This window comes from Dromaius novaehollandiae, chromosome 22 (genome assembly GCF_036370855.1).
Source record: "Dromaius novaehollandiae isolate bDroNov1 chromosome 22, bDroNov1.hap1, whole genome shotgun sequence".
Taxonomy (NCBI): domain Eukaryota; kingdom Metazoa; phylum Chordata; class Aves; order Casuariiformes; family Dromaiidae; genus Dromaius; species Dromaius novaehollandiae.
The window spans coordinates 10,066,970-10,093,954 of NC_088119.1; the positions used below are offsets into that span (position 1 = coordinate 10,066,970).

At 42.7% G+C, this 26,985-nt stretch overlaps 1 protein-coding gene across 6 annotated transcripts in view; it reads right to left on the minus strand.

Annotated features, from left to right (window-relative positions):
• FBXL20 (F-box and leucine rich repeat protein 20) overlaps window positions 1-26,985 on the minus strand; it is a 43,654-nt gene that overhangs the window by 12,580 nt on the left and 4,089 nt on the right. For 5 of the 6 annotated variants that reach the window (XR_010392593.1, XM_064524695.1, XM_064524698.1 and 2 more), the window contains exons 2-7: window positions 14,315-14,376; window positions 6,578-6,632; window positions 4,285-4,359; window positions 1,766-1,860; window positions 1,250-1,318; window positions 973-1,068 (exon numbers count right to left, since the gene is read on the minus strand). Coding sequence is in view for 5 of the 6 variants with exons in the window: in XM_064524695.1 (XP_064380765.1) it covers window positions 973-1,068; window positions 1,250-1,318; window positions 1,766-1,860; window positions 4,285-4,359; window positions 6,578-6,632; window positions 14,315-14,376 (452 nt within the window). In the remaining variant the exon portion in view is untranslated. The remainder of the gene's footprint in view (window positions 1-972; window positions 1,069-1,249; window positions 1,319-1,765; window positions 1,861-4,284; window positions 4,360-6,577; window positions 6,633-14,314; window positions 14,377-26,985) is intronic. The other variant, XM_064524697.1, reaches the window with a different exon arrangement.

The following is a 26,985-nucleotide window of genomic DNA, read 5'->3' on the forward strand; positions in this document are numbered from 1 at the left end:
CTGGATCTGCATACAGCAAACCACCCTCATCCAAATTAAAATAGAGGGCTGACTTCTGCTGGGTTGCTTCTAACTTTCCAGGTGTAACTTTGCATTTGCAAATAGCTGCCAACAGGAGTAAGATTCACACACGTGGCTGGCAATCATGCAGAAGTATACATGCTATCACGTATTTCAGATAACTGCAGCACAAATTTGGTCATGTGAAATTAAGGACAAATATGAAACCCCTGGAGGGGAGAAAAATCATGCTCAAAGTGTAGCTATAACATAATTTAATCACTTATTTGCTCTTTCAAATCTATATTTTTCCTTCAGTGTCTAGATGCACCCTCCTCAGTATTTTTCAGTGATACAGCTGGGACACTACTTAAGCTTTTTAATAGCTCAGCCCCTATCGTTACCTTTAGTGGGTTTTTTGCCTCCTTTTCTCTTTCCCAATCTCTTCCCACCAATGTCTGTCTTTCCCTTCCTTTTCTAGATTACTTGGTAATTCCATTTAGCAGATTTAAGTAGTTATGTATCTCCTAAGCAGTTTAAAAAGACAAATAGTCACATGCTGATGTTCACCTTCTAACTATGCAACACTAGCTTAGCAAGCGATGGTACACTTACAATCCAGAAGCTGACTGTTAGTAAATAAGCACCTAAAAAGGCAGACTAAGACTTTTTCCCTTCTTTTTGCCTCTCCCCCAAAACTGTCATACAATATAATTATTCTTCCACTGCTAATAATCACCAGGATGGATATAAACCACCTTGAGGGCGGTTTTTACTCAGTCTTCCTCCCTCTCTGCAAACTAGGAGGCGTAACACGTGAACGCTGAGCTCTGCTGGGGAATGCCTGGATTCTAATCACAGTTGCACCTCAGCCTATTTCAGTCTCCGCTGAGGCATGAGACACATGGGGCAATAGCAGGTCAAACTATCTGGAGTCAACTGGCAAATGTCATCAGTGTTGTCAGCTCCTACCTCAGTGCTTTCAGAGACAAGTTGGTTATGGAAGTGCAGGAAGCCAAATCAAGGTGCCTGAGTTTAGAGCAGAACTTACTGAGACTGGTACATGTACTGCAAGAGAACATACGACAGTCTCATGTGATACATTTATTCAAAGTCATACACATTTCATATGACATGCAATATACTGCCTACTGTATGCCCAAATCCGGCCTTCCCTCAAAAGGAGACGGAGAAAACAACATGGTGCAGGCAGTAAAGACAATGATGGGGGGAAGAGAACATTACTCACGCATCTGTGATCTTGGTGCAGCCATTTAGGTTCAGTACTTCAATATTTCTGCAGTTCTGTGCAAATGTCCTTCATTAAAGAAAAGGCAAAACATAGCTTTTCTTAGGTGACAGATTTCCCTACATTCTAAAGCATTTGCTTTAACCTCAGTGCATCAGATAAAGTTTTAAGCTACCGTCTTGAGCAAAAATAAAAGAAAAATAACTTGTGTTGGCCTGTATCTTGTGTTGGGACTTCCCAACCTAAAGGCAAAATTTTGTGATTCAGTGCCAATTACTACTTATCCTGTAGCAGCAGCTGGTAATTTATTCAAACTGAGGAAAATAGCTACTGTGTTAAGCTAAAAAATGATAAATTAGAAAGGTTTATATGTTACTGCTTTTGAGGTTTTAAGTTAGGCACACATCCTTAAGATCTGTCCCAAAATATTCACAAATTATTCCAGTCCTTTGTGATGGCAGAAAGTGAGTCATTCTTTGTATTGTATTTAGGAGCAGAAAGAAGCCATGCCACTACCTTAATGCGTTGTCTCCCACTCCTAGGCAGCCACGCAGGCTTAACTTCCGCAAGAAACCCCCGCATCTTTTAGAAATATTCTCAACTACTCGGCCCTGTCGGAGACAGAAAGATTTACATTAAAAATCAAAAAACCCAAAAACCTAGCCTCAACATTGACAAAGTTGAATTCAAAACTTTGCAGATTAACAACAGTTTGTTATTCTAGGTAAAACAGTGCTAAGAAAACAAAAATGCCATCATAATAATCTAAGACAGGGAGAGGGAGAATTATTCAGCTTCTGAAGATGGAGAGACAAGGAACAATTACCTAAAGCCAGAGTAAGCAAGCTCAGGCTAATGTTGAAGAATTTCCTCCAGTCCAGAGCTCCTGGACATCGATACACGCTACCCAAGACAGATGAAAGAAGCAATGCCACTGCTGCACAACAGGCAGCGAGATTTGCAAATAAGTACAGTGAATGAACTAAAAACAGATACATTTCTATTCAAAAGGCAGATGAGGCAGAACTAGCCCACCAGTTTTACTCTCACAGAAAAAGGAATTCAATCATTTGTTTTCAAGAGATCCAGTGCAACGCAGTTTAAGTGCACGTTTTCAATGCACGGCATTTTCTCAGATATTTACCACTTTGAACAAAGTGCAAAAGAAACTACTGAAGAAACATTTGTATCACTGTCCAGTAATTCAAACACCTTGCCCTCTACTATATTCTACATGGTTGTTCACCACAGGACAGCAATATCAGCCATTTCTTCAAGTACTAGTTGACATTTAAGATCTCTATATTGATTGAAAAGATTTTTTTTTTAATAAAATCCTTTCCCAATTAAAAAATAAAATAAAATCAAGCAGGCTAGCTATGAAGGAAGTTCACAACTGAAAAAGGGGCACCAGCTTGAGAGATCTCTGCACAAGCCCCTAATAAAATCTGGCCACTTGCTTTCCCAGGCTACGGGACAACTCCTGTATCTGCAGCACGCTGCTGAAGTGCTGCACTGGCTAAAGGCCAACACAAGACTGAAAGCCCAACCTGTGTTTCAGTGTAGAAAGGCTGGAGAATCTGAAACAGTATATGTACTTTTGCAGTTCCTCTAGCATGACTATGAATTCATATGCTTGGATTAGAGGATTCAAGTACACTTACACAAGAAATGGAATTTATACCAATTCCTGGATTTGTGTTCCTTTAAAGCAAACAACATTTAGGACATGAGAAAGTCTAAGCAGGTACTTTTAGGTTAGGTACAATATATTAAAGCACTTTGTTTCAAAAGGGGAAGTCAACACATTCTTTCTTAAGCATTTTGATGTACAGAGTGATGTTAGAGAACAGGGAGATGTTAAAACCATGCAAAAACCACTCAAGAATGGGGAAGAGCCTAGCTTATATTCACAGCATTCCTCCCTCTCTCTCCCTCCTACACAGCCCAGAGAAAGTAGCGTGGCAGTGAAGTCCTGCCCTCATTTCCCGTTACCTCCACAGACCAGGCACCATTAATAACGCTACTGTACCCCTACGAAAGCAAACAAGTTCGGGGTCCAGAACTTCCAGGGCATGGTAAGAAATTAGGTATTTATTATTGGGAACGAAATCACATGGTTTACTTCCTTCAAGGAGTCTCAGGCTACTCAGACCCCTGCAAGCGCACAGAAGTCACCATACTGTCACAGGCACGTGCTTCACCCACGTATCTCAGCTGCTTAGATACACGGCTGGCAGAGATTATTTTAACTCTTTTCTCTATGTACGTCTCCCACCAGGTGTGAATCTTGAGGGATCCTCTGGTTCATGCCTGTCTAATGAGTTAAAAATTATATACCCCCTATCTCCCTTCTCCAAAATATTTTAAACATAATATAAACATTCTGATAAGAAACTTAGGGTTTGTGTCTTACCCTGTTTAATGCAATTTGAACTTTCAGAACAGCATGACACCACCATCCACTCCTATCAGAGCTACGTAGCCCACCACTAACATTGCTATACTAGATACAAAGAGGCATTTCCGAAGCAACATCTTTTAGGAGCAATTTTGATCTAGTGTCCCTCTGCATCATCTTCATTTACATTTCAGTTTTTAATATTAAAGAAAGATGGGAAGAGAGACATGTTGCAGGGCGTGTTTGGAAGAAAGTTCAGTCTTAGTGGTCTATGTCTGAGCTTACGTAAGCATTTTTTGAGTGAAAGGAAAAGTGGCCTAAGTTCTGCTATACATAAGCAGTAATTTTCACAAGAACTTACCTTCCCTACTTATTTCTGTTTTCAGAAAGCACATAAAAATACTCTCCTTCTATTACTACCTTTAAGTCTTGATACAGATATATAATTCTGTCCATTTTCAAAAGCTGAATGGATTGCCAAGACTTTAAAGACTCCCTGAAGCTAAGAAGAACTGAAATTAATGATTTCTATCTCCAGGGAAGGTAAAAAGGGTTACGCTGGGAGTATTAATCCATTCTAGGCTGTAATTACATTTTAACAAGAAAAATGGGTTTGTATGTCACTTAATTATACCTCAATATCCCTCTGGAAATCAAACAGGTCAATTCGCTGCCAGTTACTGCCATCCAGGGCCAGAACATTCCATGCCTTTATCGGGGGAAAAAATGTAAATGTGTTGTTAATATGAAAAAACGCCAGTGGGGACCTAGTTACAGTTTGTTCCTTTTAGAAACAACATTCTGCTCAGATGAAAAAGCAACAAGTAATTACAGCCAACAAGGAAAACTGTTCAGTTACCAGTATCGCTTGTTCAGACAAGAGCCACCTCACCTACCCAGCACGCTCTTCGCACGTCCCCGAGAGAGGCACGTCTAAGGTGCCCCGACACCTCCGCGCCGTGGGAAGGGCAGACGCTGGGCCCACGACGGGAGGCACTGCTGGAGTGAGGGCATCTTCACAGCTCAGGCTGGAACCTAACCCTTAATCGGCACCACCAGCACCAGCTAAATCGGAGTAACTCCTTACACCGTTAAGGATGCTATGAGGCCCAACGTGAAGATGAAGGACCAGGACGTGGACAAGTCACACGTGCAAAACTACACCAGGCGCCTACGCTGGCAAGGGAAACAAAGCTCGTCTGAGGGCACGGAGGACTTGCTCTGCGGCACAGAAACCAAGGACTACGTGGTGCGGTCCCCTTAGAGATGGGTGAGGCTGTCATCCTGCACACCTTCTCTTACCTCCAGCAGAAAAAGGTGTTCAAGGCAGTTCCACAGCTTGCTGCATGGGGTTCTATGTCCCACAGATGGAGAAATTCAAAAAAACTTTGTAAGCTGTTCAAATAAAGCATCCAGCTCTTACCTGAGAACTATGCAGAACTGCTGTAATGACAGTTTACTACCTTTAAGTGCCTTTTTTTTGGAGGGGGGGCAGACAGGGGACAATGGGCTTGTAAAAAAAAAAATTCACATACTAGTTTTTGTATAAATGAGAATCAGGAATTGAAAGTTAATAATTCAGCACTTAATAATGCAAAAAGTCATCAACACAATACTATAACCAAAATTTTAATTATATAAAGTAAACAGCTAGTTCTCATAACAGCTATAAATCCATCATTATGAAAGAGTGCATGTATAGCTGCATTTTTATGCTACAAATGTTACATGCACTAAGCTACATCTCCATCACAATGTATTATATAGTCTTTGTGCAAGCCATGCACAGACTTACAAAAGCTGGGAGAACTTTAAGTTCTGCACTTTAACTCTCATTGAGGATATTTGTTTTAAGGTCTGGTTATTGCCATGAGAAAAGTAATAGCTCAAGTAGAAAAGAAACGTACTAGTGGATGCAAGTCATGACACAGCACGTTTTAATGGGCAATCCAGGAGGGAACATTACATTTGGCCTTTTTGTAGCTCTGTTCGAGAACTTTACTCCTTTAGAGTGCATGCTGTGTCACATTGTGACTGACTTGTTCTTAGATGTCCTGTGGAAACAGAAGCGAGTGACAAAAACGGGAGTACAAATTGAGAGTGGCAAGTATCTTTGAGCCTGCACTGGTCAGTGTTGAACTGGAGCAGTGAACTTCAGCTCCCTGGAAGATCTATGACATTCCAAGAACATGGGATCATAACCATAATGCCTCACATCACACAGGGTTTTTATTGCAATTAAAAAATGTTTAACCACAGCCTTTTTATTACTCAGGGTATATAAGGATAAAAGCAAATTATTGTACAGCTTGACCCCAAGACTGAATGGTTTTGTACAGGAGTGACTCAGCAAGCCAGATTTCACTAGCTGAAGCCCATAAAGCCATGAGCTAGTTGGGGGACAGGACGGGACCATAAGCAAAACAGACACTTTTTTTCTTCCACACTTGCATCAAATAAATCCAAGTTGGAAAATGTTCACTGACTTTCTGCCGTGTAGAAATTTTGATTCACCAACATGCTACATCTCCACAAAAAAACACAGATACGATGCTTAGATGCATCCAAGTATCACAGATTAAGCTTAGCATTTTCCCCAGGGCAGACCTCCTGTGCGAAGACCAGGCTGACTGGACAATTCTTTGGGAAGTCGGTCAGTCACCTCCCTTTCGTGATCTGGACAAGGCCTTAAGACATTGTCAAAATGGTATTCAAACTTTGATTTCACCTTCACAACTGCCATCAGAAGTTTCTGGTATTGTCATGTTAATATGGGACACTAAATGACTGTAAGTGAAACAGTCTTTGCATAGAGTTTACTAGTACAAATTCTCCCAATTTGAAATGTAAGGAAGTCTGGAAGTTGAGAACTGCAACCCAAGTACAATAAATCGTTAAATTCTACCAGCAACGATAAGAATTCTTACCCTGGAAACTTGAGCACAACGACACAGAGTGACCACATCCAGGAAAGAGAAAATTCTGTAACAGAAGTGAAAATTATTTTTGGTTATCTGTATTTAAAGCAAAGAAAACACAGAAAATTTAAAGAAAAAGACAACTGGATACAGCAAAACTTCGTAGTTCAGTTCAAAGCTTAACTGCAGAAATAAGTACAGAGCAAGCAGTTAATAAATGAAAGCAAAAATCGCAGACACTGAACTACTGTGAAATACTAATCTCATACCTTGTAGTATTTACTGACAGTAAACAGAATGATTATTTATCTAAATATCAAACACAGGTACCATATAGCTTGGCAGTCAAACATTCAGTTGGGTCAGGGTATGGCAGAATAAACAGGTATTTGACACAGGAGCATAGTTGTACCCAGCGCTTCTCAACAAAGACCGCATCTCTAACAACTACACTCCAAATGCTGGCAGCAAAACAATTAACAGTTAGGCAACCAAAGTAACATCGCAGTCTGATTTCAGTTCATGGCTTATTTCTTATTTTTCACAGAGCCATGCTAAATGCTAAGTGTTGCTAACACAGAGGTAGGAGGGACATTTTGCTCTGAAACATTGCAGAGCAACCTGCACAGCGAGATGATTTGCTAGCATGTGTCAGGACGGTGCGTCTAGGAGGAGCGCATTTCGGATTAAGCTGATCTGGTCACTCCTCCGTGGTATGTCATTTCCTGGCCAGGGCACACCCAAGCGATCAGGCCAACACCCTCGTGTTGCTGCCCTATTTACTAGGAGAAAAGAATTAGACAGTAATATTTGCAATGTTATAGTGGGCTAAGACATTCTAAGTTTTCAGCTCATGCATACACACCCTTACCTGTGAATGCATGAATTACCAAATCCATTCAAAACTCCCAAGTCTATAAGCAATTTATCAATATATTTTATGGTTTATGGTTATTCAAACAATTACATGCCTCAAAACAGAGATGATTAAGTGGACACTGAAACATAGTAATGTCTCATTCTCTGTGATGGCAATTATAAAACCACAGAATGAAAAGTTTTTGCAAAGATAACACAAGTGTTTAACTAGAAGAAAACACCTGCACATTTCCCTCAATATTTTAAAGTTGAAGATCATCAGAAAGGGAATACCAATGTTACCAGATGCAAGCGTTCAAGATCTGGGACAAGGAATATGGTTCCGATGCTACACAGTATTTTATAAAAATACTCTCAGACAAAATATACACGGTTGCCCAGGAGAAATTCAGAGAATGAACAATGCTCCGCTGCTCCAAAGAGCTCTGGACTTTCTCAAGAGAATAGCGTATGCCCGGATTAGCAACCTTCTGGTATCTGCAACACTTGATTTAACTCCTCACAAGACAGTCTGTGGACTGGAGAGGGTGTACCTAAGCTTTCCCTGTATTCTCAGGGGACCTGCCCATGCGGGGAGAGACTTAGATATGAGAAGATGCTGCTGCCAGTGTGGTTTTTTGTGCGAATTATAGACTTCACAAACAGCCTGTGTACTAATGCATTACTGAGACTCTTACATAAAACTATATGATGCGCTTATCGGAGGAGACGAGTACAAGAAATGCATTTGAATAAACAGCACAAATACTGATAAAATTGGGGGAAGAGGTGCCGAGAACAAGAACAAACATCACGTACCATGGATAAACTGCACTTTGTCCTCGAGATAAACAACGAGGGGTTATCCAGGCTTTTGCTACTCACAGTTCTGTATGCACGTTAATATGCGCCACACACATTCACGGATATACACCTATTTGTATGTTGTTGTATACAAGGAGTAAAGCCTGGGTTTTCAAATTTTAGGAGAGGACACAAGCAGGACTGAGATGCCACAATACGATACCACCTTTGCACGACAAAGTTTTCTGACAAGCAGGTATATAAAAAGCCCTTTGGAAACATCAGTATTGGTGGAAGAAGAGAATAGGAGAGAACCGACAGAGGATGAATGCAGAAGACAGTCAACAAGCTGGAACTGTCATGAGAGACTATCTACGGTTGCTCATGAAGATCTGAATTACCAGTTGTATAGCATTTCTGATGCTCATCTTTCCTGAGCCCAGAGCTACCAGATGTTCTCCTGTACTCCTACATTGCCCAAGGACACTCAGAGATTCAAGGAATCTGGTTCAAGATAATTCTCATCTGTTCCCTGTGCATCTCATTGAGAGACAAAATTCACAGTGACATGCTGAGATACACACAGTTAAGATAGGTCTGGAAAACAGCAAACATGCACTTGACTAACACTGCGTTGGGAGCCCAGTTGCGGACTTCAGAAGAGTTCTCTACTCACTTTGACTGTTAATTCAAGGGAAGATTTGTTCATAAAAAGTTACTTAGGTGCATATATGTGTGCACTGAGGATTTATTTAGTACGACATCAGTGAACAGCAATACAAGGAAAGCCTAAGTACATGACAGAAGCTAGGGAAAACTTCTACTTTTCCTCTGAATTCCTGTCATAGGACCAAAAAATACTGAACTCCATAGGAACAGCAGCTAAGTCAATAAGCAGGCACACTTTCTATATTTTCATTAAAATACTGCTTTCTCCATGGAAATCCCAGGTTCTCATCCCTCTATCAGGCTGTTCGGTTTCAGCCAAACTCTTTGCTGCTTCCTGCTCCTCCCTTCCAGGCTACCGGCACAGTAAAAGACAAATCAGCACAGCAAAACAGTTCCCCTCTCACCTCGGAGGTTAACATCTCTGAGCTTCGCACAAGTGCTCAGAAATCCCCTACTACCGAAATGCTCGTGGTATTATGGGATGCGTAACTCAACTCACTTTCAATTTTCCACCCACCCCCTTCACTCACTGTATATAACTTTGGCTCTTCTTGGAGAGGGAAAGAGCAGTTTAATTGCCCCAACTAGATCAGTAACTGGGGTGCAAGTGTGTGACCATGTCTCATTAGGAAGTCCATGCACTTAAGTAGAACTCAAAGACTTTTGCTATGAAAAGCTTAAAAACAGACATGTTTAAGTGTTTTCTGATCAGCCCTTTTCTTTGTTCAAGAATACTAGACAAAGACTCAGCAGAATCAGACAGCAAGGACTACTCCTTCAGCAGCAGCCACTGCTTTGTTGCGCATTTTTGTCGTTTCAGAACTGGCTCCAGTTGCAACCCTTCACAGAAACTGGAAAGAAGAGCAGAAGCAAAGTTAAAGTCCTGCAGGCACAATGACCTGAGCTAAGTTTTCCAATGCAACCCTAAGGACAGGCTTTTTCTTCTCCAAGGAGTTGTTGGGGAACATTTAAAAAACAAAACAAAACAAACAACAAAAAAGAAACGCACCCCCCCCCCCCCAAATCAGAACTAGCTGCCCACATGGCCAAGCAATGACTGAGCGGTTGGTTGTCTTCCTCTACAGGAGTGCCATAGGGGCCACAAATGCTGGGCCTCTTTCAGCAGGCTGCACAGTACAAAGCAAAGGTAACCTATACATCCAGGGGAAATATAATAAGCATTCTTGTTAATACCCTAAGGCTCAATTAAAACTAAACTTGACAACAAGGAGACATATTGGGCTGACAGGAAATTTGGATGAAACTTAGCTAGTCAGCTCCAGACACTCTCTGAGTAATATAAGGCCATTAGAAAGGAGTCATCCTCTTGGAAGTGTTCCAAAGCACCAAATCCTTAGAAAAATATCTGCTGCTCTGGTCAGGTTCACAGTTTATCTGGTGAAAGAAAGCAAAGAAAAAGTTAAGTAGCAGCAGGTTTAATAGTGCTATCTGGATACCAGCTTTCCTGATTCTGCCTTAACAGATCAAAAGGCACAAAGCTGGACCATTTACTTTTATGTCTAAAACAGCATCTCTATTTTGTTCACAACCAACTGCTACACTCTTGCACTGGTCTTTTTGCTCTTCAGAGTTGACAGCAAGAAAATAATCACACAGATAACTTCATATTCACACACTGATCAAAGGTGAAGACAGACTGAGTATTCCAAACAAGAATTAAAACGAATTTGATATTTCAACAGATTAAACTGTTTCATAAAGTAACTCACTATGGTCCCAGCTAAGACAGCAGGGCCTAAGCAAGCAATCAGATACCCTGTGTGAGGGCAGGGCTTTGCCTTAACAGCCTAGCACCAAACAATTTAGCTAACGCCAGTGGTCAGAGCATTTTTCAGGTTTCAACCTCTTAATCCACTCAGGATTTTCTAACAGACTCCTCACTTTCTCGCTGCTGCTCTAATTAGATTAGAGTCAAGATTCTACGGAAATCCCTGGAAGTTGTGGGTTTTGAGGTGAGCTAGGCTAGACCCGTAGCCTTCTAAAGTTATCAGCACCGATTTATGTGACTGACCCACCGTTCAAGCTAAATGTTCCTCCTTAATTATTTGACGCCGGTGGGCTGGGCAGCAGGGGAGAAATGCCAGCCTTGCTGCCAACTCACCAGTACACTATTTGCTCTGCTGCATCCTTGCTCTGAATCGAATTCAAGCTACTGAGGAATAAATCAACATGGGGCTTGAAGGTCAGATGGCAAAACCACTGCCAATGACTAGATGTGCCAAAAATGGGATAAGAGGTGGCAGGAGGCAGCACAGAGTAGAAGCCACTTAACCCAGGAGAGAATTGAGAACTGCTTGACCTGCCTGTGAACCAGTAAGGAAAAGGCGAACTCCTGCAGCCTGGTCTACCTCACCCTGAAAAGCGTACGCTGTTTAGGAGCCTCACATCATGCTGAGAGTAAACCTTCTTCAGGAAGCCAGCAGAGACCACCAGTACCAAGCAAAATTCAAGCTTGTAGTTGGGGTTTGGCCTGCAGTCAAAAAGCAACTGGCAGGCTGCCCTCAAAGAATGAATGCACCTTTTCAGCAGGCTATCATTAATGCCAGCACAGGGAAACCAGGGACATGATGGCCCTTCTGGGGAAGCGACCACAACCAGAGCCAGCGTGGATCATGAATTCACCTTCCAGAGTCAGCAGTCCAGATGCTGCCTGAAGAGGAGTTGGCAGCAGGGAGCGAACGAGAGGGCAGGGAACGGAGTTCCACCTTTTGCTGGTTTGGCTCATACGAGGATATATTCCTTTATAAAGGTATAAGCTTCTGAAAACTTAGCTGGCAGAAGACAACAAAGCTGAAGCAGGTACAACAGCATCAGGACAAGGATCTGTGACCCATCAGCTGATCTCTCGACCCACATGCTGCAGGAGAGCTGTGGTTAAAGAGTCCTGCTCTTAGGGAAACCGGCTACGAATAATACCATCTCCCACTTTATCTATGGAAATGCACAATACGCTTTACTGCTGGCCAATAATACAGCAGGGCAGAACATGACAAGACAACTGAAGCATGGGCGTGTTTAAAAGGATGATTTCTGAGGACAGTCAGACCTCCTGAGCACTTTACACGTCCACCCCATCCTCCCAGTCAAGAGCATACTGGAGTTACACATTTCTATATCTTGGGGTGTGACAAAGGCTGTTGTTCACCCCTTTTATACCCTCCTACCCTTTATTTCTCTCAAGTACAGCTTTCCACTTTGCAACCACATACATGAGACATCAATGCCATCTTCAGAATGAACAAACCAGAGAACAAGACGTTACACAGCAGCACTGCTTAAACACATAAGTCTTTGTCTTGTAGACAGTGACATTCATTTACAGGAGATTCCTGTAGATAAATGCATCCAAGTTTCTCTTTCAAAGGCTGCACTGTCAATCCACACTAATTAATTTTCACAGTATGCTAACAGTGAATTCCAACTCTCAAAACCATTACTTATGAACTTTAACATTTATAAACTCCATCTCCTGCTTTTTCCTAAGTTCCACACAACCCTAACACTTGCTCTGTTCTCTAGCAGGTTAGGAGGATTAGTTACGTGAAGACACAATAGACATATTTCCCTACATCGAAAGCATGCACAGTGCTGAGAACTCAGCTACACTATGGCTTGTAGCGACAAAATTCCCTGGTTGGGACAGGATGTTCCCTCCTACTTCCCAAATCCTATTGTCTAGCAAACTTCTCTATTCCTCAACACCAGCTACTTCCTACAGCGCCAGAAGTGCTCGCTGGTCCCACTCAGTATCGTTCCACTTTGACCGATCTGCCAGAATACTCTAATCAAGGCCCTGATCCTCGGGACATTGGTGCCTTCAGACCCATTCCCCTGAAGGCCACGTAAAATCTCAGTTCAACTCCATCCCCCAACCTTGGCTTTTTTCCAAACAGATTCCCTGCTTCCACTGCACCGCATATGAACTCCTTGCCCTAAGTGCCAGTGCTCTTCACGATCTGCCTCCAGCCTACCTGGGGGTCTGGTTACCTTCCTGCAAGGTCAAATCCTGCTTCCATTGCATCAGCAATACCAGGCTCTCACCTACTTAGTCCCAGGAGAAAAAAACCCTCCCTTTCAGAAAATCCAGAGAGGTGCTTCCTCACTCTTCAAATTCCCCCTTCGCTGCAGCACATCCCATACCAATGGTTCTGGGCAAGTGCTGGGTGAAGACAACTGCTATCATCTGCAAAGAACTGCACACACAAACCCCTCTGGGCTGTTTGCTACTCCATCCTCATCCTCCCACAGGTTGCTGGTCTCTCCCAGCCACTGGATGCTGATCTTTTACACAGCAGGCTCTGCATGGCATGGACAATCATTTGCCTACATACTAGGCTGAAAAAGCAAATACCCGTGACAGTAGCAAGGAGGGCTATAGAAGCCATATATTTTGAAGAAGAAACAGTTAGTTCAATTTAAGATTGCTTTCAGACGAATAATATTGGAGTAAAAGAAACTGAACCAGACTGGAGATGCCATTACAGAGAACAGAGGAGACTGTACAGTCAAAGGAAAGAAAAGGAGTCATTCTCAAATGTTAGATTTTTTTTTCCTATTCACTTTATTTCACAAGTCAGGAGGGAGCCATTTCCTGTACCAGACTTTCTCTCCCCAGACTTTTTGTTGCCATTAAATGCTGACAGTATTACACAGTTTCTTGCAGTGTAAGAATTTTGTTCATTTTAATAATTCAAACCGCCACCTACAATTGCCTGTCACTATTTACAGTCTAGCATCTCAGTTAAACCACTGATGATCATGAACTTAAAAGACATTGAACCGATGACTGAGGCGCAATCACACACAACTGCACTATTCTTGCACTGGGAAAGGCAAACTTCAAAATGTGCGCGTGTAAGGGCAGCGCAGGGAGAGGACAGAGCTGTATACCAACATCCACAAAGTCTGATCTGTTTGGTCTTTGCCAACAGGACCATCCTGCCAGGTGCTGAGCATCTGGTTCCTGTTTACAAGGAGCAGGACAAAGTTTGCTCAGGCTTAACTGGAACAAGAGAATTTACATGGATTTTTTTTTTGAATGGAACACTTTACAGAAGACAGGCAGAATCCTGTTCTACGTATTAGCCTATACTTACCATTTATTTTCATTAAGGACTTGTTTAGTCCTACAGTTCTTCCATCTATAAAACAGGCAACCAGCAAATTAATTTAACATTTTTAAAAAAACAAAATCTAATAATATTTAGCATAAACTGCTACTGATGTTGACCTTTGATTTGCTTCTGTTCTTTTTTTCTTTTTTAAATGACTTCGTAAGTGAAAAAATCCAAGCTCAAGATTTACGAGCATACCAGCAAAGTCAGCTACAGGCTGCAAGCAACAGCACACAACACCCGCAGAGTCTCCAAGCTCACAAACTAAAAGGCAGCTTACCGAAGCAGCAGCTCTTTTGGAAGTTTTTTGTTGATCACAGCTTCATCATTGTTTGAGAACATCTGTAAACAGAAACAATTTAAACCATTTAGCCTTCTATTCATTAAGAAAACCAAACTTAGTCTACTCTAGGGAAGAAACCACTCGTTAATAAGGCCATTCCAAGGGAGACATCTGGTCCAATAAAATCAAAAGATAAACTTTGTGCTTAAGCTCTCAAACTCCTGGACTGGACCATAGCTGGATGGACTCTAACACCTAATATAGTTTTAATTGGTCCAGGACTGTTCTGGGGATTGATGGAATATAAACTGGGATATTTATCTATCTATCGGAGCGAACGGCAGTCAGCGGGTGTTTCTGGGCTGGCACTGACTGGAGGAAGGCATCACCTGCTGCACTGCTTCACGCTTCGGTCCGTGCCGCGGTTCTGCAAGGTACACGACAGCACCAGAGCACAGGCATTTCCGAACGGGAAAGTACAACAACGCATCGAACAAGCGTACGGCAAAGGGGCCGGAGGGAAAGGCTACGACAAGAGCGCTCAAGCAACCCCAGTGCCCAACGAGCGGAGGCCGAGCACGCGGGCACTGCAGGACTGGCTGCCGTAAGGGAGAAGGGAAGTAAAGAGTGCCAGCGAACAGGAGCCTAACAAAAAGGTATTGCAGCGCCCATATCATTCTTGCAGCAAATTGTTCAAGAACAGCTCTGAGGAGCTTTGAGGCAAAGGGCAAATGGGGCTTTCAGAAACCATGAAGCACTGCCCAAAGGGAGGTGCGATCTTGGGTGCTGCACCGGGAGGAGAGAGGGTCCTGCAAAAAACACTGCGATCCTCTTCAAAGGTAACAAAGCCAGAGCTGTTTGTTGTATCCCATAAGCTTTTTTAATGCAAATCATTATCATACTGACCAAATAATTTACAAATCTGAAATGAACTTTCTGACCAACTAAAATAATCTCACTAGCTGTGAGAGATATGAGACAAACTTCTCTTTTCCAAGGAGCCTTAAGAAAAACAGATGACGAGTCTCATGTATTGTTTGAGGAATATCTACACATATTTAAAAGATATAGCATTGTCTTGCCACGGTGAGAAAAACAGACAAAAAACCTCCAAACACTTGGGCCCGCGGGAGGAACGATCAGAGAAGAGCGGTCTATCTGGGAGCCAGCCGACCGCTGAGCCGCGATGCCTCGCTCCAGCCAGAGGCATGCTTTCAACACCCCAAAGCAGATGCAGTGAACGCGCAGAATGAGATTTGGTTTCATTTATGAAGTTTCTCCTTAACCTCCTGGAACAACCAAAAGTTGATCTTCCCAAGTTACACACCTGGTAAAAGCTACTATCTGAAATTACAGTCTAAAAAGGTCGATTCTTATCAGTTGATTAAGTGGTCTGAAGCAATTTAGTTGGACGTACGCAAAGCAAAGAAAATCAGCATCAGCTAGGTCACTTAGGTGGCAGAGGATCAGATTAAGAGTTAAAAAAGGAAAGTAAGATCTCAGTGGCTTACGAAGCTCTACGCCAGGCCTCGTTCCGAGGGCCGAGAGCCCCACGACGTAACACGTCCCTATCCAAACACTGATGCGGCCCCATCACATATCAGAGAAACCATCCTAGCTTAACGTGAAAGACTCCTGTGCTGCCTTACGCACGCCTGCCTTTTAATGCACTCCAACCAGAGATAAATCTACAATAGAGTAACGTATTACAAGAGAACGCTAAAAACAATGTCTTTAGAGAGCGTAAAACTTAAAGGCTGTGTTTCTAAATCACAACTGGCTTTTTTTTAAAATCATCTCAGGACACTGAAGGTGTCGTTGAAGTGGGACATAACTCTCAAGCCGCGCCGCTGTTCCTTCTGGAAGCGTCACACGCAAGCGTCGCTTCCCCTCCCCGCACGCGCTTTTATCACTTTCCCCTAGATGATATTGCAAGTTAGCAAGTCCTAAATGCTCCACTAGCCAGGCAACTACTCAGCCCATTTTGCAGATAATTAAATGCAAGTTTTGCCATTTGCCAAGCTAGCGCAGACAGTTTATAAAGTCCATTCCCTCAGGGACAAGGGCACAGGAGCGCTTCAAGTCAACAACTGCATTCACGCTTGAGCACGAGCGCTCCGCGATGCCTTACAGAGGCCGGGCGAGCGGACCCGCGTTCGCCACCCGCCGCGGGTCGGGGCAGACGCTGCCCAGCTGCAAAAGGAGCTAACGCACTTGCGGTGGGCTGGGACTGTGTCACCTAACTAGATGGCTTCGGTGATCACTTGGGAAATGAAGGACATTTTGGAGAAAGTTCTAATGAAGAAGAAATAGAGAGGCAGAGGAATCATCCATGGGAAAATGAGAATACAATTTTTCCTTCCCTCAGTTAACAGAACAGTAGTAAATGGGCTAGCTATCCTTTCCTTCCCATTATCATCCAGGACAGTTTTGCATCTGAACCAATATCCTCCATCCCCTCCACTTAAAGGGAGGGGAGACAAATTAAAGGAGCAAATCACATAGTAATAGGATGTCCCTGAAAAGGAACCAGACTGGAAGAGAGCAGGCAAGGCACAGGAAGCATTAAAATACAGACTCCAGAAGCAGCCAGCCAGCCTTTTCTACCTCCTCTGCATTGGTTAGAAAGACTTTTTCCAAATTCATGTTTTACTGGGAGAATCCAGGCAATAGTCTGTGTGTTGTTAACTGAAATTTTACATCAAGGACACTCAAACAACTTGGAGCAAAACGCAGATAACTTCCTGACTTCCAGTTTTCCCCGTGGTCTGCCATTGTTCAATAGACAAACTTATCTTGCTTTCAGTGCAAACCAAAGCCTTGTTTTCTACAGCAACTACCCTTTGACTAGTACTACACGAATGGCAGGTTTGTTTTCTTTGTCTTCTTAAAGTCCTTGGACTCAAACACAACAGGGCAGAGGCAGGACATGCTCAGCGAAAGAGCCTCAGCTCTGGAATTCACCCTCAGCCGAAAGACGGAGGAGTGCCAGGGTACACTGCCAGACCCACGTATTTCCACAAGATTTCCTCCAAAACCTGGTGCTCAGATGATAGACACTGGGCAAACACAGGCTGGAATTGGGATACGTCTGAAACTCAGTTTGGGAGCAGGGACCACGTGAAGTGGAAGCAGCAAAACACAAAGTCCTTAGAGTGAGGAATCCTTGCCTCTTCTCCCCGGCTGAAATTCAGACAGAGGAGGAAAAACCCAGCAACACAGAACACACGTCGCAGAGCAAACCTGGAACTCACCAATTTTCTCTCCTAGTGCTAAGTCACAGCAACACGCATAATGATCTAAATATACCAATAGGCTAAAGGCTTTTTGGCAAGTCCACGCAAGAATAAGTCTAATCTTAGGGTAAAAAAAAAAAAAAAAAAAAAAAAAAAGTTAGAGGCTATTCTAGACTTCCAGTCACAGAACCACAGAACAGTTGAGGTTGGAAGGGACCCCACGAGATCACCAGTCCAACCCCCTGCTCAAGCTGGATCACCTAGAGCACGTTGCCCAGGATCGTGTCCTGATGGCTTCTGAGTATCTCCAAGGATGGAGACTCCACATCCCCTCCGGGCAACCTGCTCCAGTGCTCTGTTACTCTCACAGTAAAGATGTTTTTCTTCATGTTCAGACAGAACTTCCAGTGTTTCAGTTCACACCCACCGTCTCTCGGCCCGTCCCTGGGCACCACTGAGAAGAGTCTGGCCCCATCCTCTTTACGCTCTCCCTTCAGATACCCATACACAGTGATAAGATCCCTCCTCAGTCTTCTCCTCTCAAGGCTGAATAGTCCCAGCTCCCAGTCTTTCCTCAAGAGATGCTCCAGTCTCTTAATCTTAGTTCTTTTAGCAACCCCCCTCCCCCCCCCCAAAAAAACCCCACAACAACCACCCACACTTTTTACATTGAAGTCACCTAGCAGAACATGTAATTGTTTATTTGTTTTAATAACTCTTTCTTTGCCTTTCAGAATATTAACAGTTTTGCAAACTGGCTTGATACAGCTGCTCCGAGAGTCCAACAGTTTGCGAGTGTCCTGTGCAGCTCTAATACACAGATTTATCTACTGCTAATCACCGCTAGCAGTTTAGAAGATAGAGTTGCTATTCAGGCATTGGATGCATCGGCCATTCATTACAGGGCACAGTAATCCAAACTGGGTCATGTTTTCTGACATCAGCCCAGGAACCAGGTGACAGCACTTGCAGCTGAGCGTGCAGTGGATCACCGTGTGTAATTACGAATGTCCCTACACGAGGAACACCTACATATGTACAGCACTTGTCACACACGCAAAGAGGTTTGTGAACAACAGCTGATGCAAGCTAAGTGAAGCAACTCCCAGCAAGCATGCATCATTTGAGTTAAAATATAAAGTAGAATATCATGTCATTACTGTAGCCACTCATTTAAAGCCTTCTGAGCCGGCCTTGTGCTGTCACAGACCAGGCTTCAAAAGCCATACAAGCATGGAGACTTGTCTCAGTTCTTTCCTTCAGGTCTGTGTGTTGTCTGGTTCCAGGATGTTTTGCCCAGAGCTAACTAATATGTTCAGTATTTGGCATGGGGACGGATTCAGGGAATGACTGTGCAACTCCTGCTCACTACATGACAAATGTATGGCGCGCCGGCCAGCGTCAGCACAAGCAGGTCTCACAGCCAACACCTACAGCTCCTCTCAGTAAAGCCATACATCATGTGCTGAACATTTTGTCATATTTTAAAGCAAAGTTACCATCTGAAAAAGAGATGCTGTTTTACTATGGAGGTGTTGATATCAGGTTGATTTACTTGCTCCACAGTAGCAAGTAAAAGCTTCCCTACCAAGAAGGGTGTTTACTCATCGGTTTTCACAGAATTTAAATCTTTGCTTACGTTCTGGGTACTCCCGATTCCACACAAAGCCTCTAATATACACTGGCACAAAACAGTCTTTCCAAGCTTATGGACGGCCTGAGCAAGGCAACACGAGCTCCTAAGGACCCAGCTCTGAGTAGGCTTTTGGTTACAGAGCTCCTCTGCGGTTTGAGGTGGCAGAGGGAGGGGGCAATTCTTTCCTGTAAGTGGCACATCTGGCAATGGTTTTGATTTTATTGTTGAGGAAGGGCTGGAGGGGTGTTCCTACGAGGAACAAAAAAAGTTTTGTTTTTCACTTTTCTGTGTTTGGGGAAAAATGCAGTTTCTTAATGAGTTATTTCAAAATTTACAATCTACTGGAAATAATTAGGAACATTACCATACAGAATACAAAGGACGCACTTCATTTTACATTACCCTAAATATTCAAAACACACAGTTCTCTTTTAGCAATTCTGAAGTTACTGGCTGCATTTAAGTGAACAACAGTTTGCTAGTCTGACATACTAGAAAGACTTTCCACTAAAACAACGGCAGAGACAACTTTTTCCCCAAGTGCAGTTTAGACACAGACATATCATATTGCCTTGCCTATATGACAGAAGATACTGAACAACATCATTATTCCCAATATTTCCCCCCCCAAAAATGTTTTGTCCTCTAGACTATGAGGAACAGAAAAAGGACAAAGTTGGACTTGAGCGTAACTGGTGAGGACACTGGTGCTCTACAACCGACAAGTCTCCCCACAGGACACAGAGATTCACACGCTCAAAGCGGCTCAGAACTTAGGGACCTAAGTTGTCCAACATACAGTGTTATCTCACAGCACAACCAACATCCTACTTTGTCAACAAACATGAGAATTTACTGGCATACGATTTCAAGGTTAACCACAAAAAGGATTCATTCATTTTCAATCTGACTGAAGAGACTCCTAAGGAAGATTCATGTCCACATACCAATCACTTCATTCCCCATCTGCAGGACTCATTTTTACATAAAGAAGCGTATTGCTACAGACACCCAGGAGGTGAGGAGCAGCATCCTCTGCGTGCTCGTTAAGCGGACAAAAAACACTGCCATGCGCAGAGGGAAGGCGGCAGTGGTTTTCAAAACCTACACCATCCTGAGAAGTGCTGCAGAACCCAAGTGTTTAATTAATAGCAGTATGTTCAGTTGGACAAGCAGCATGTTACCATTAGCACTAAATGGACATGAAGTAATTGTCCATGTTTATACGTGATGCAAGTTAAACACTGGGTAGTTGACAGTGCAATACAGCTGTTGCATATATTAACCAGGTCAGAAGTATTTACTGCACTACTGGCAAAGACAACTGTGACTGCATCTGGTTTTAACATAGGTGGGATATAATAATAATAATAATAAAAAAAGTTACACAAGCCTTGAGATTAGAAGAATCAGTGCCAAACCCAGCAACTGAACACCAAGTGTTAGGCTAGCTGTGGACTTTGAACCCAAACGTTTTTCTTCCAAGGCAGAAAATTCAAAGCTCAATGGAGAAAAAGGACAAAGTTTGTTTGGAGCTTTACAGAGTTAACAGCTAGAAGGCCAGCAAAATAACTTGTGTCAGTTGTCACACCGAGACCCGTGGTTATTCATCTTAACGTTCATCCAAGCGAGAAATAACATTGCACATGGTATGCCTGCAAAATCCCAAGCACCAACCGCCTCTCCAGTATGTGCACGAAAATCTGAAACAACCAAAGCAGCATTAACAAAACTGCGTACTGCAATGGTCAAGGGTAAGACCACGTCAACACAGAGAGAGGGGGAAAAGACAGATGTAAGTTTTCAGTTAAAACAAACAAACAAACCAACCCAATCACCACCACGACCGTAGGAAATGAGAGACATCCATACAGGTGGTCAGCAGGAAGTGAGGAATGACTAAATATTTTTCTAAGTATATACACCATCTATATTGGTTTTTCAGTACTGTTTTAATATAAAGCAAACCTAATGCAAAATAGACAATGCAGGTCTAAAAGGATCATCTTAATCTATAAAATATTAAGTATATACTTAATATTGTTTTAAAATACTTTATCCTGTTTACTTGCATAACAGAAACTGAGTAAGAAACTCAAACATGAAATAAAAGAGTAACACATCACTAGCTAAGGCTAAAACTGGAGCTGTTGTTTAGACCAGGAGCCCGCTATCCTTGGTCCACAAGTAGATGCTGGCCAGACCCTCCGCAGCTGCTTATAACCACAGGAAATTAAGAAATTAAAACCCACACAGAAAACAGACTGCAATGTTACAGAGTAAATAACGCATCTGGAAATTGTTGCTTTTAAGCTAGGAAAGGCAGGGAATCAATAGTTGCCATCATAAATTGAGGATCCTATATGTAATTGGCATATTTTGTCAGTTTACATCACCCCTCCATCTGTATCACCAGGACACTTCACAGATTAACTTTCAGAGCTCTTAAAAAAAAAAAAAAACCCAAACCAACCTTTCTGCTATTCTGAAAAGAAAAAAATGAAACATATCTGTGCAAATTCATGCAAGACAGAGTTTAAATTCAGATGAGATTGAGATGTCCTGTGAGGTGGTGTTCAGCCTTACAGCTGCTGGCTTACATCTAAAACCCTAATATTACTAGCAGTGTTCGTACCACTTTTATCTGTTATGCTCCACACGCAATAAGTGAGCAAGCCCAGCACAGAGTCATTGAAACAAGACAAGTCACACACCAAGTTTAGCTCATGGCATGCAACTCAAATCTAGGGGGAAAAAAGAAGCACAAAAACAAAAAATAAATATGAAATGCAGAATGCATTTCCTCTGCAGCAAAAGCTCAGTGAAGCTTTGATGCGACTTCTTGCAAACACTCCCAATATATACTAACACCTTGCCTCTAGTTCTGTTCGTTTTGGAACAGGTTTCTGCATTCCTTAAGCGCAGTATCACTGCTGCAGGGACAGAGTAACTCAAATGTAAACGACGCACTTGGAGTATCTGTCCCGAGGTTCTCCCTTCCCAGCACACGATGTAAGCAAAGCAGCAGTTTAAACAGGCTGCGCTACTGCCTTGTTGGAGGTGATGAAAATAATTACACTGCAAAGAGAAGTCACAAAAGTGACAGTGAAATACAAGGCTCTTAGGAGCACAGACAGCATAAAGTTGTTTACATACACGAGCAGTTCAGATTGGGTGAATTTTCCTTTTAGCCTTTATTTATACAGGGACTCTTTTTTTATCCCCTCCAGTTTAATCTGTATTAAGTCTCCTAGGAAAATGGCTGTCTACTGAATAAAGCCGCTGCTGTGACGAGCTCTGTCATTAGCAGTCTCAACGCTCTCGTATCCTCTCTGAGCATTTGTGTCAGTAGAACCAGGGAACGAGAATCAGCCGACTGCCAGTTGCAGGCAACCGCCCTCATTCCACATACTATATTCACAGGCTCCTTCGCCCCGAGTGCAGCCTGGCTCGAAGCGGAGCCAGGCTGAAATGCCAAACACCAAACCATGACTAAGCAGTGCAAAAATGATACAAAATAGACCCTGGCCAACAAGGCTTATTATAGGCTTAATATTCCTAAAAATAGCTCGATATGCGAGTTAGTCCACATACGCTGTCAGATCACTCCTTCCTCATCGGCTTGTCATTGCTTCAGAAAAGCTCAAATTTCTGCTGGCGATAAAGAATACCTGGGGCACGGAGAAGCCGTCTTCCTGCGCAGCCTGACCGTACCCTGCAGTCAGCAGCAAAGTTAAAAAAAAAAAATAATAAATCTTTGCCAATGTTTTTTTGAACCAGCAATGCTAAAAGCATGAAAGTAAACAAAAAATTAGGGAAGCCCTGCAGAAATCCACCCCATGGCAAAGCTTTTCCTGCTGTAGGCACCTCTTACGTACCAGCGTAAGGCAGAGAGAAGAAATTCATCAAGTGTTTAATAGGTAAATGTACAAGGTCGCGTTATTGCATTCACAAAGTTAAAACTCCAAAGTCAGATACGCAGTGGAGGTGAAACACTGGAAGACTACTTTGACTTAAGAAATATAATTTCACCTGAAAATACCACAGGTGCTTTAGCTATATCCTATCTTTTTAAACTAGAAACCGCTGTGAGGTACCAAAAGGGTGCCCACATATGTTTTTCCGCTCACGTTTTGCTCTTCCTATCCCAGTCTTGGCTTTGAGACAATTTTCCACAAAGCATCCCACAACTGCACCCAAAACCCTCAGTGTGTTCGTTTTTAAATTCCACATTAAAAGACAACACCAACACTAGCCATTCTCAGCATTTTCAGTTACCCGACTTTTCCCAGCTGACACAGGCTGCAGATACGCATCTGAATAGTTTCCACTGGACGGTCCTGGCAGAGATGCAGGCCAGGATCTGAAGCAGCTTGGTGACAGATTGGGCAGGCAGAAGCTCGCAGTTAATCGGCTTTGTCTTTACCAGAAGTTGTATCTGGTGCTGAATGAAAAACACTCTCTGAAAACATCAAAGATAGCTAACGCATCCAAGAACCGTAGAGGTCAAAGTTGGTATTGTATTTTAAATACGATGGGGAAAGCAGCGAGAAGCAAAAATACCGCATATGCTGTCATCAAAGCTGGTTTTGGGTGTCTGCTTTTTTTTTAGCTCCATTAAAAACCTCAACATCCTACGAGTGGTCAGCTGGGTATTTTATGACCTCTTACATATATTTGATTTAAAAGATGCTGCTTTCTCACACACACCCTTCAAAGTTTTAAAAATACACCGTTGCCCAAAAAGACAATATCCAAAATCAACAAATAAGGAGAGTATAAATAAGACAAAGACTTCCTGACGTCGCAGGGACGCAGCTATGACCACGAACCGTGCTCCAAGACATCCTCTTTCAGCATGTTCTTTTTTTTCTTCAGTCTTTTTAAAAGCTTACTTCAGCAGGGTAGCTGTTTACTACAAATATTCTTTGAATGGATTTTTTTCTCTTTTAAACAGTGACATGCTTCAGTACTTTCAGGCCAAAAGTGAAACTCCTGTTGCTCTTCAAGTACCTCCAGCAGTTCATCACCACCCAAATAAGCCTATTTGATAAACAAATCGCTTGTAGCCCTGCCCATCTCCAAAGCCTGCAGTTCTGTGTCAGCGATCGTGACGTATTTCACTACTAGGTCTGTATTCTGCTATTACTCAAGATACGATGATATTATTCACATACATACTTGGAAGTAAAGCCAAATGATGGTGTGTCTAAATAATCCTATTTGCGATGGAGCTTGAGGGAAGAGCACCAGGGAATTTTGCCGTACACAGAAGAATTATCTACCTGAAAGCATAACCGACCCCCGAGCGAGGCAGACGCACGCAGCTACCAGCCGCACACACAGGCCCCTGCACACAGTTGTGTGGTTAAGTATTTCACACCATATCAACACGGCTAAAACACTCATCAAGTTGACTTTCAGAATGGCATGAGTCAAAGGAAATAAACAGCAAGGTAACCCAACAGTGAAAACAGTAATTAGCTAATCTATCCCGGGCCTCCAATTAATAATGGCATCTAAAATAAAATGAGACGTATCCTTGCATAAGGGCTCTCCAGCTCTCTCTCCTGTTATGCAAGCTTCCATACGAGAGACAAACACTGTCCAAGCAGTCAAACCCCTCTTTCCGAGAGCACGAACGTCCACGAACTACCATTTGCCGTGGCTGCTGTAACCGGCAGTACTAGGTAAAACCACCCTGGGGAACCCCGGGTTCAGCACTGGAGCAGCGTTCACTGCAGCAGCACGCAGGAGAAGCCCTCGCTGCTTGCAAACACAAACAATCCAAACAAGGAAATACACTGCTACTAAGATGACCGCTTTTAACATATCGCAGGCCAAATTAATGACAAGAATTAAGATCAGGTGCTGCCCCAGAATGCCTCACTGCACACGTCAGCAAGGAGTAGGGGCAGGAAATACCCATTTTCTGGCATTTCTGCTTGTATTTCATGCTGAAATTACTGTTACAGTAATTACAAGAGAATTTGCAGCACACAAGTTTTGTCTCTCAGGTGACACGAGCCAAGTTCAAAGCGCACACTTGTTTAAATCCACCGCTTGCAAAGCCTTTGCTCTACCTCTCCCACCACGGCTGGGATGTGCTTGCGGCTGTCCAGTACAAAGGCCACGGGGTGACAGAGCTGGGAGACTGAATCCACCCCTTCCCTCCAATTTAAAGAACACATTCAAATAAAAAGCTATTACACGTGGTTTTGGAAATATCTTCTGTTTATCAACAAGTTTTACAATGAGCTTGTTCCTCCATACTATGCCTTCTTCAGCTTCTGGCAACTTGCCTATAGGGCACCCACTATTGCAAAATACAGCACGCAGAGGGCAAAGGAGACAAATTAGGAGCAAATCAGACCTCTCCCCATGTTGCCCCCTCCTCTAACAAGGAGCCATCTTCCTATTTAATCCTTCCTAGTTTCCCTACAGCTTGGCTCAGGTATTTTTAGCTGAGCTAAACTGACTTTTCCTTCCGAATCTAGCTGAAATCTTCTCTTTCCTTTACCAAGGCGTGGAGCACAGGACCACCACAGTGGCGGTGTGAAACAGGTTACAGTTTACTTCTCCTATTACTTTACATTTTAAACAATCTATTTGTACACAACAAAGTAAGATTTCATTATGCATCTGCCAACAAAATGTCACTGTTCTCAGAAGTGCTGGCTTCCAAAATATTGCCCATAAGTGTGGCATGAAATAACACAAAATAAAATAAGTGAGGGGAGAAAACAACTGTATGGTAAAGACATCAGCTTCAGAAGAAAAAAAAACCCAATTTTTTGACACTGACATTGTTTATTACTTACGAGCCATTTTGTTAGATACCTGCCAAAAGAAAACTGTTTTGATTCAACTGTACCATGTAATGACTTCACTCTGTTACACCAGCAGCAGTTTCTCTTTTCTTCTATTGCCATAAAATGAAATGCCGTTGCAAGTATAACATCAGTTTCTGCAAGTTTCTGGCAGAACAGCATCTGGGATGCAAAGAGTTATCAATACTCCCTGTCCGCTTTGTGTCTGTCTGTTTACACAACCTCCATTACTTGAAATAACAAAGACCTGCCCAGAATGACAGAAAGGAGCACAAGAGCAGCCATGCAAAATGAACAAAGACAAACCCAAAGAATCAACTCTGTATCACAAAGCCAAGCAGTCCTGAAACATGGAAACAATATTTAAGAGACAGGAACCAAGCAGATTCAAAAATGGGATTACGGTAATTGAGACTGTTCAATTCAGCTTTCTGAACACAGACAGGATTAATTACTAGAAGGCAACTAGATTTTGAGGCATTTTTAAGGATATCATTTTGCTTTCAGCTTACCTCATTTCATGGCAGATCTAAATTCAAGCAAGATTTAAGCACTGTGCAGGCCATTAGCATACTTCAGAAGAGTTAGAATTCCCTCCCATTCAGAACACTAAATACTGAGACAGCAAATGTGAAATGCACTGAGCTGATGCATTAGTCCTGCTGCAGGATGAAGGGTTTTGCATGCCCAGCACACACACATTCCTCAGATACATCTCCAGTGTTCAGATTTTTTTTTTCTTTGACAGGACAAACTGTCCCATAAAGAAAAACTTTACAGCCAAAACCAATGCCTGCTAATTGGAGGTTTTGGAGACTCCCTGAGGAAGCTGGAAAGGCTTTTTTTTTTTTTTTTTTTTTTAAAGGATATAGTGGAGACTACATGTATTGCTCATAGCCTGGAAAAAAAAACAACTATAATTATTTAAGTCTGACAACGTGGCTCCATGGAACAAAAAACTTAGCA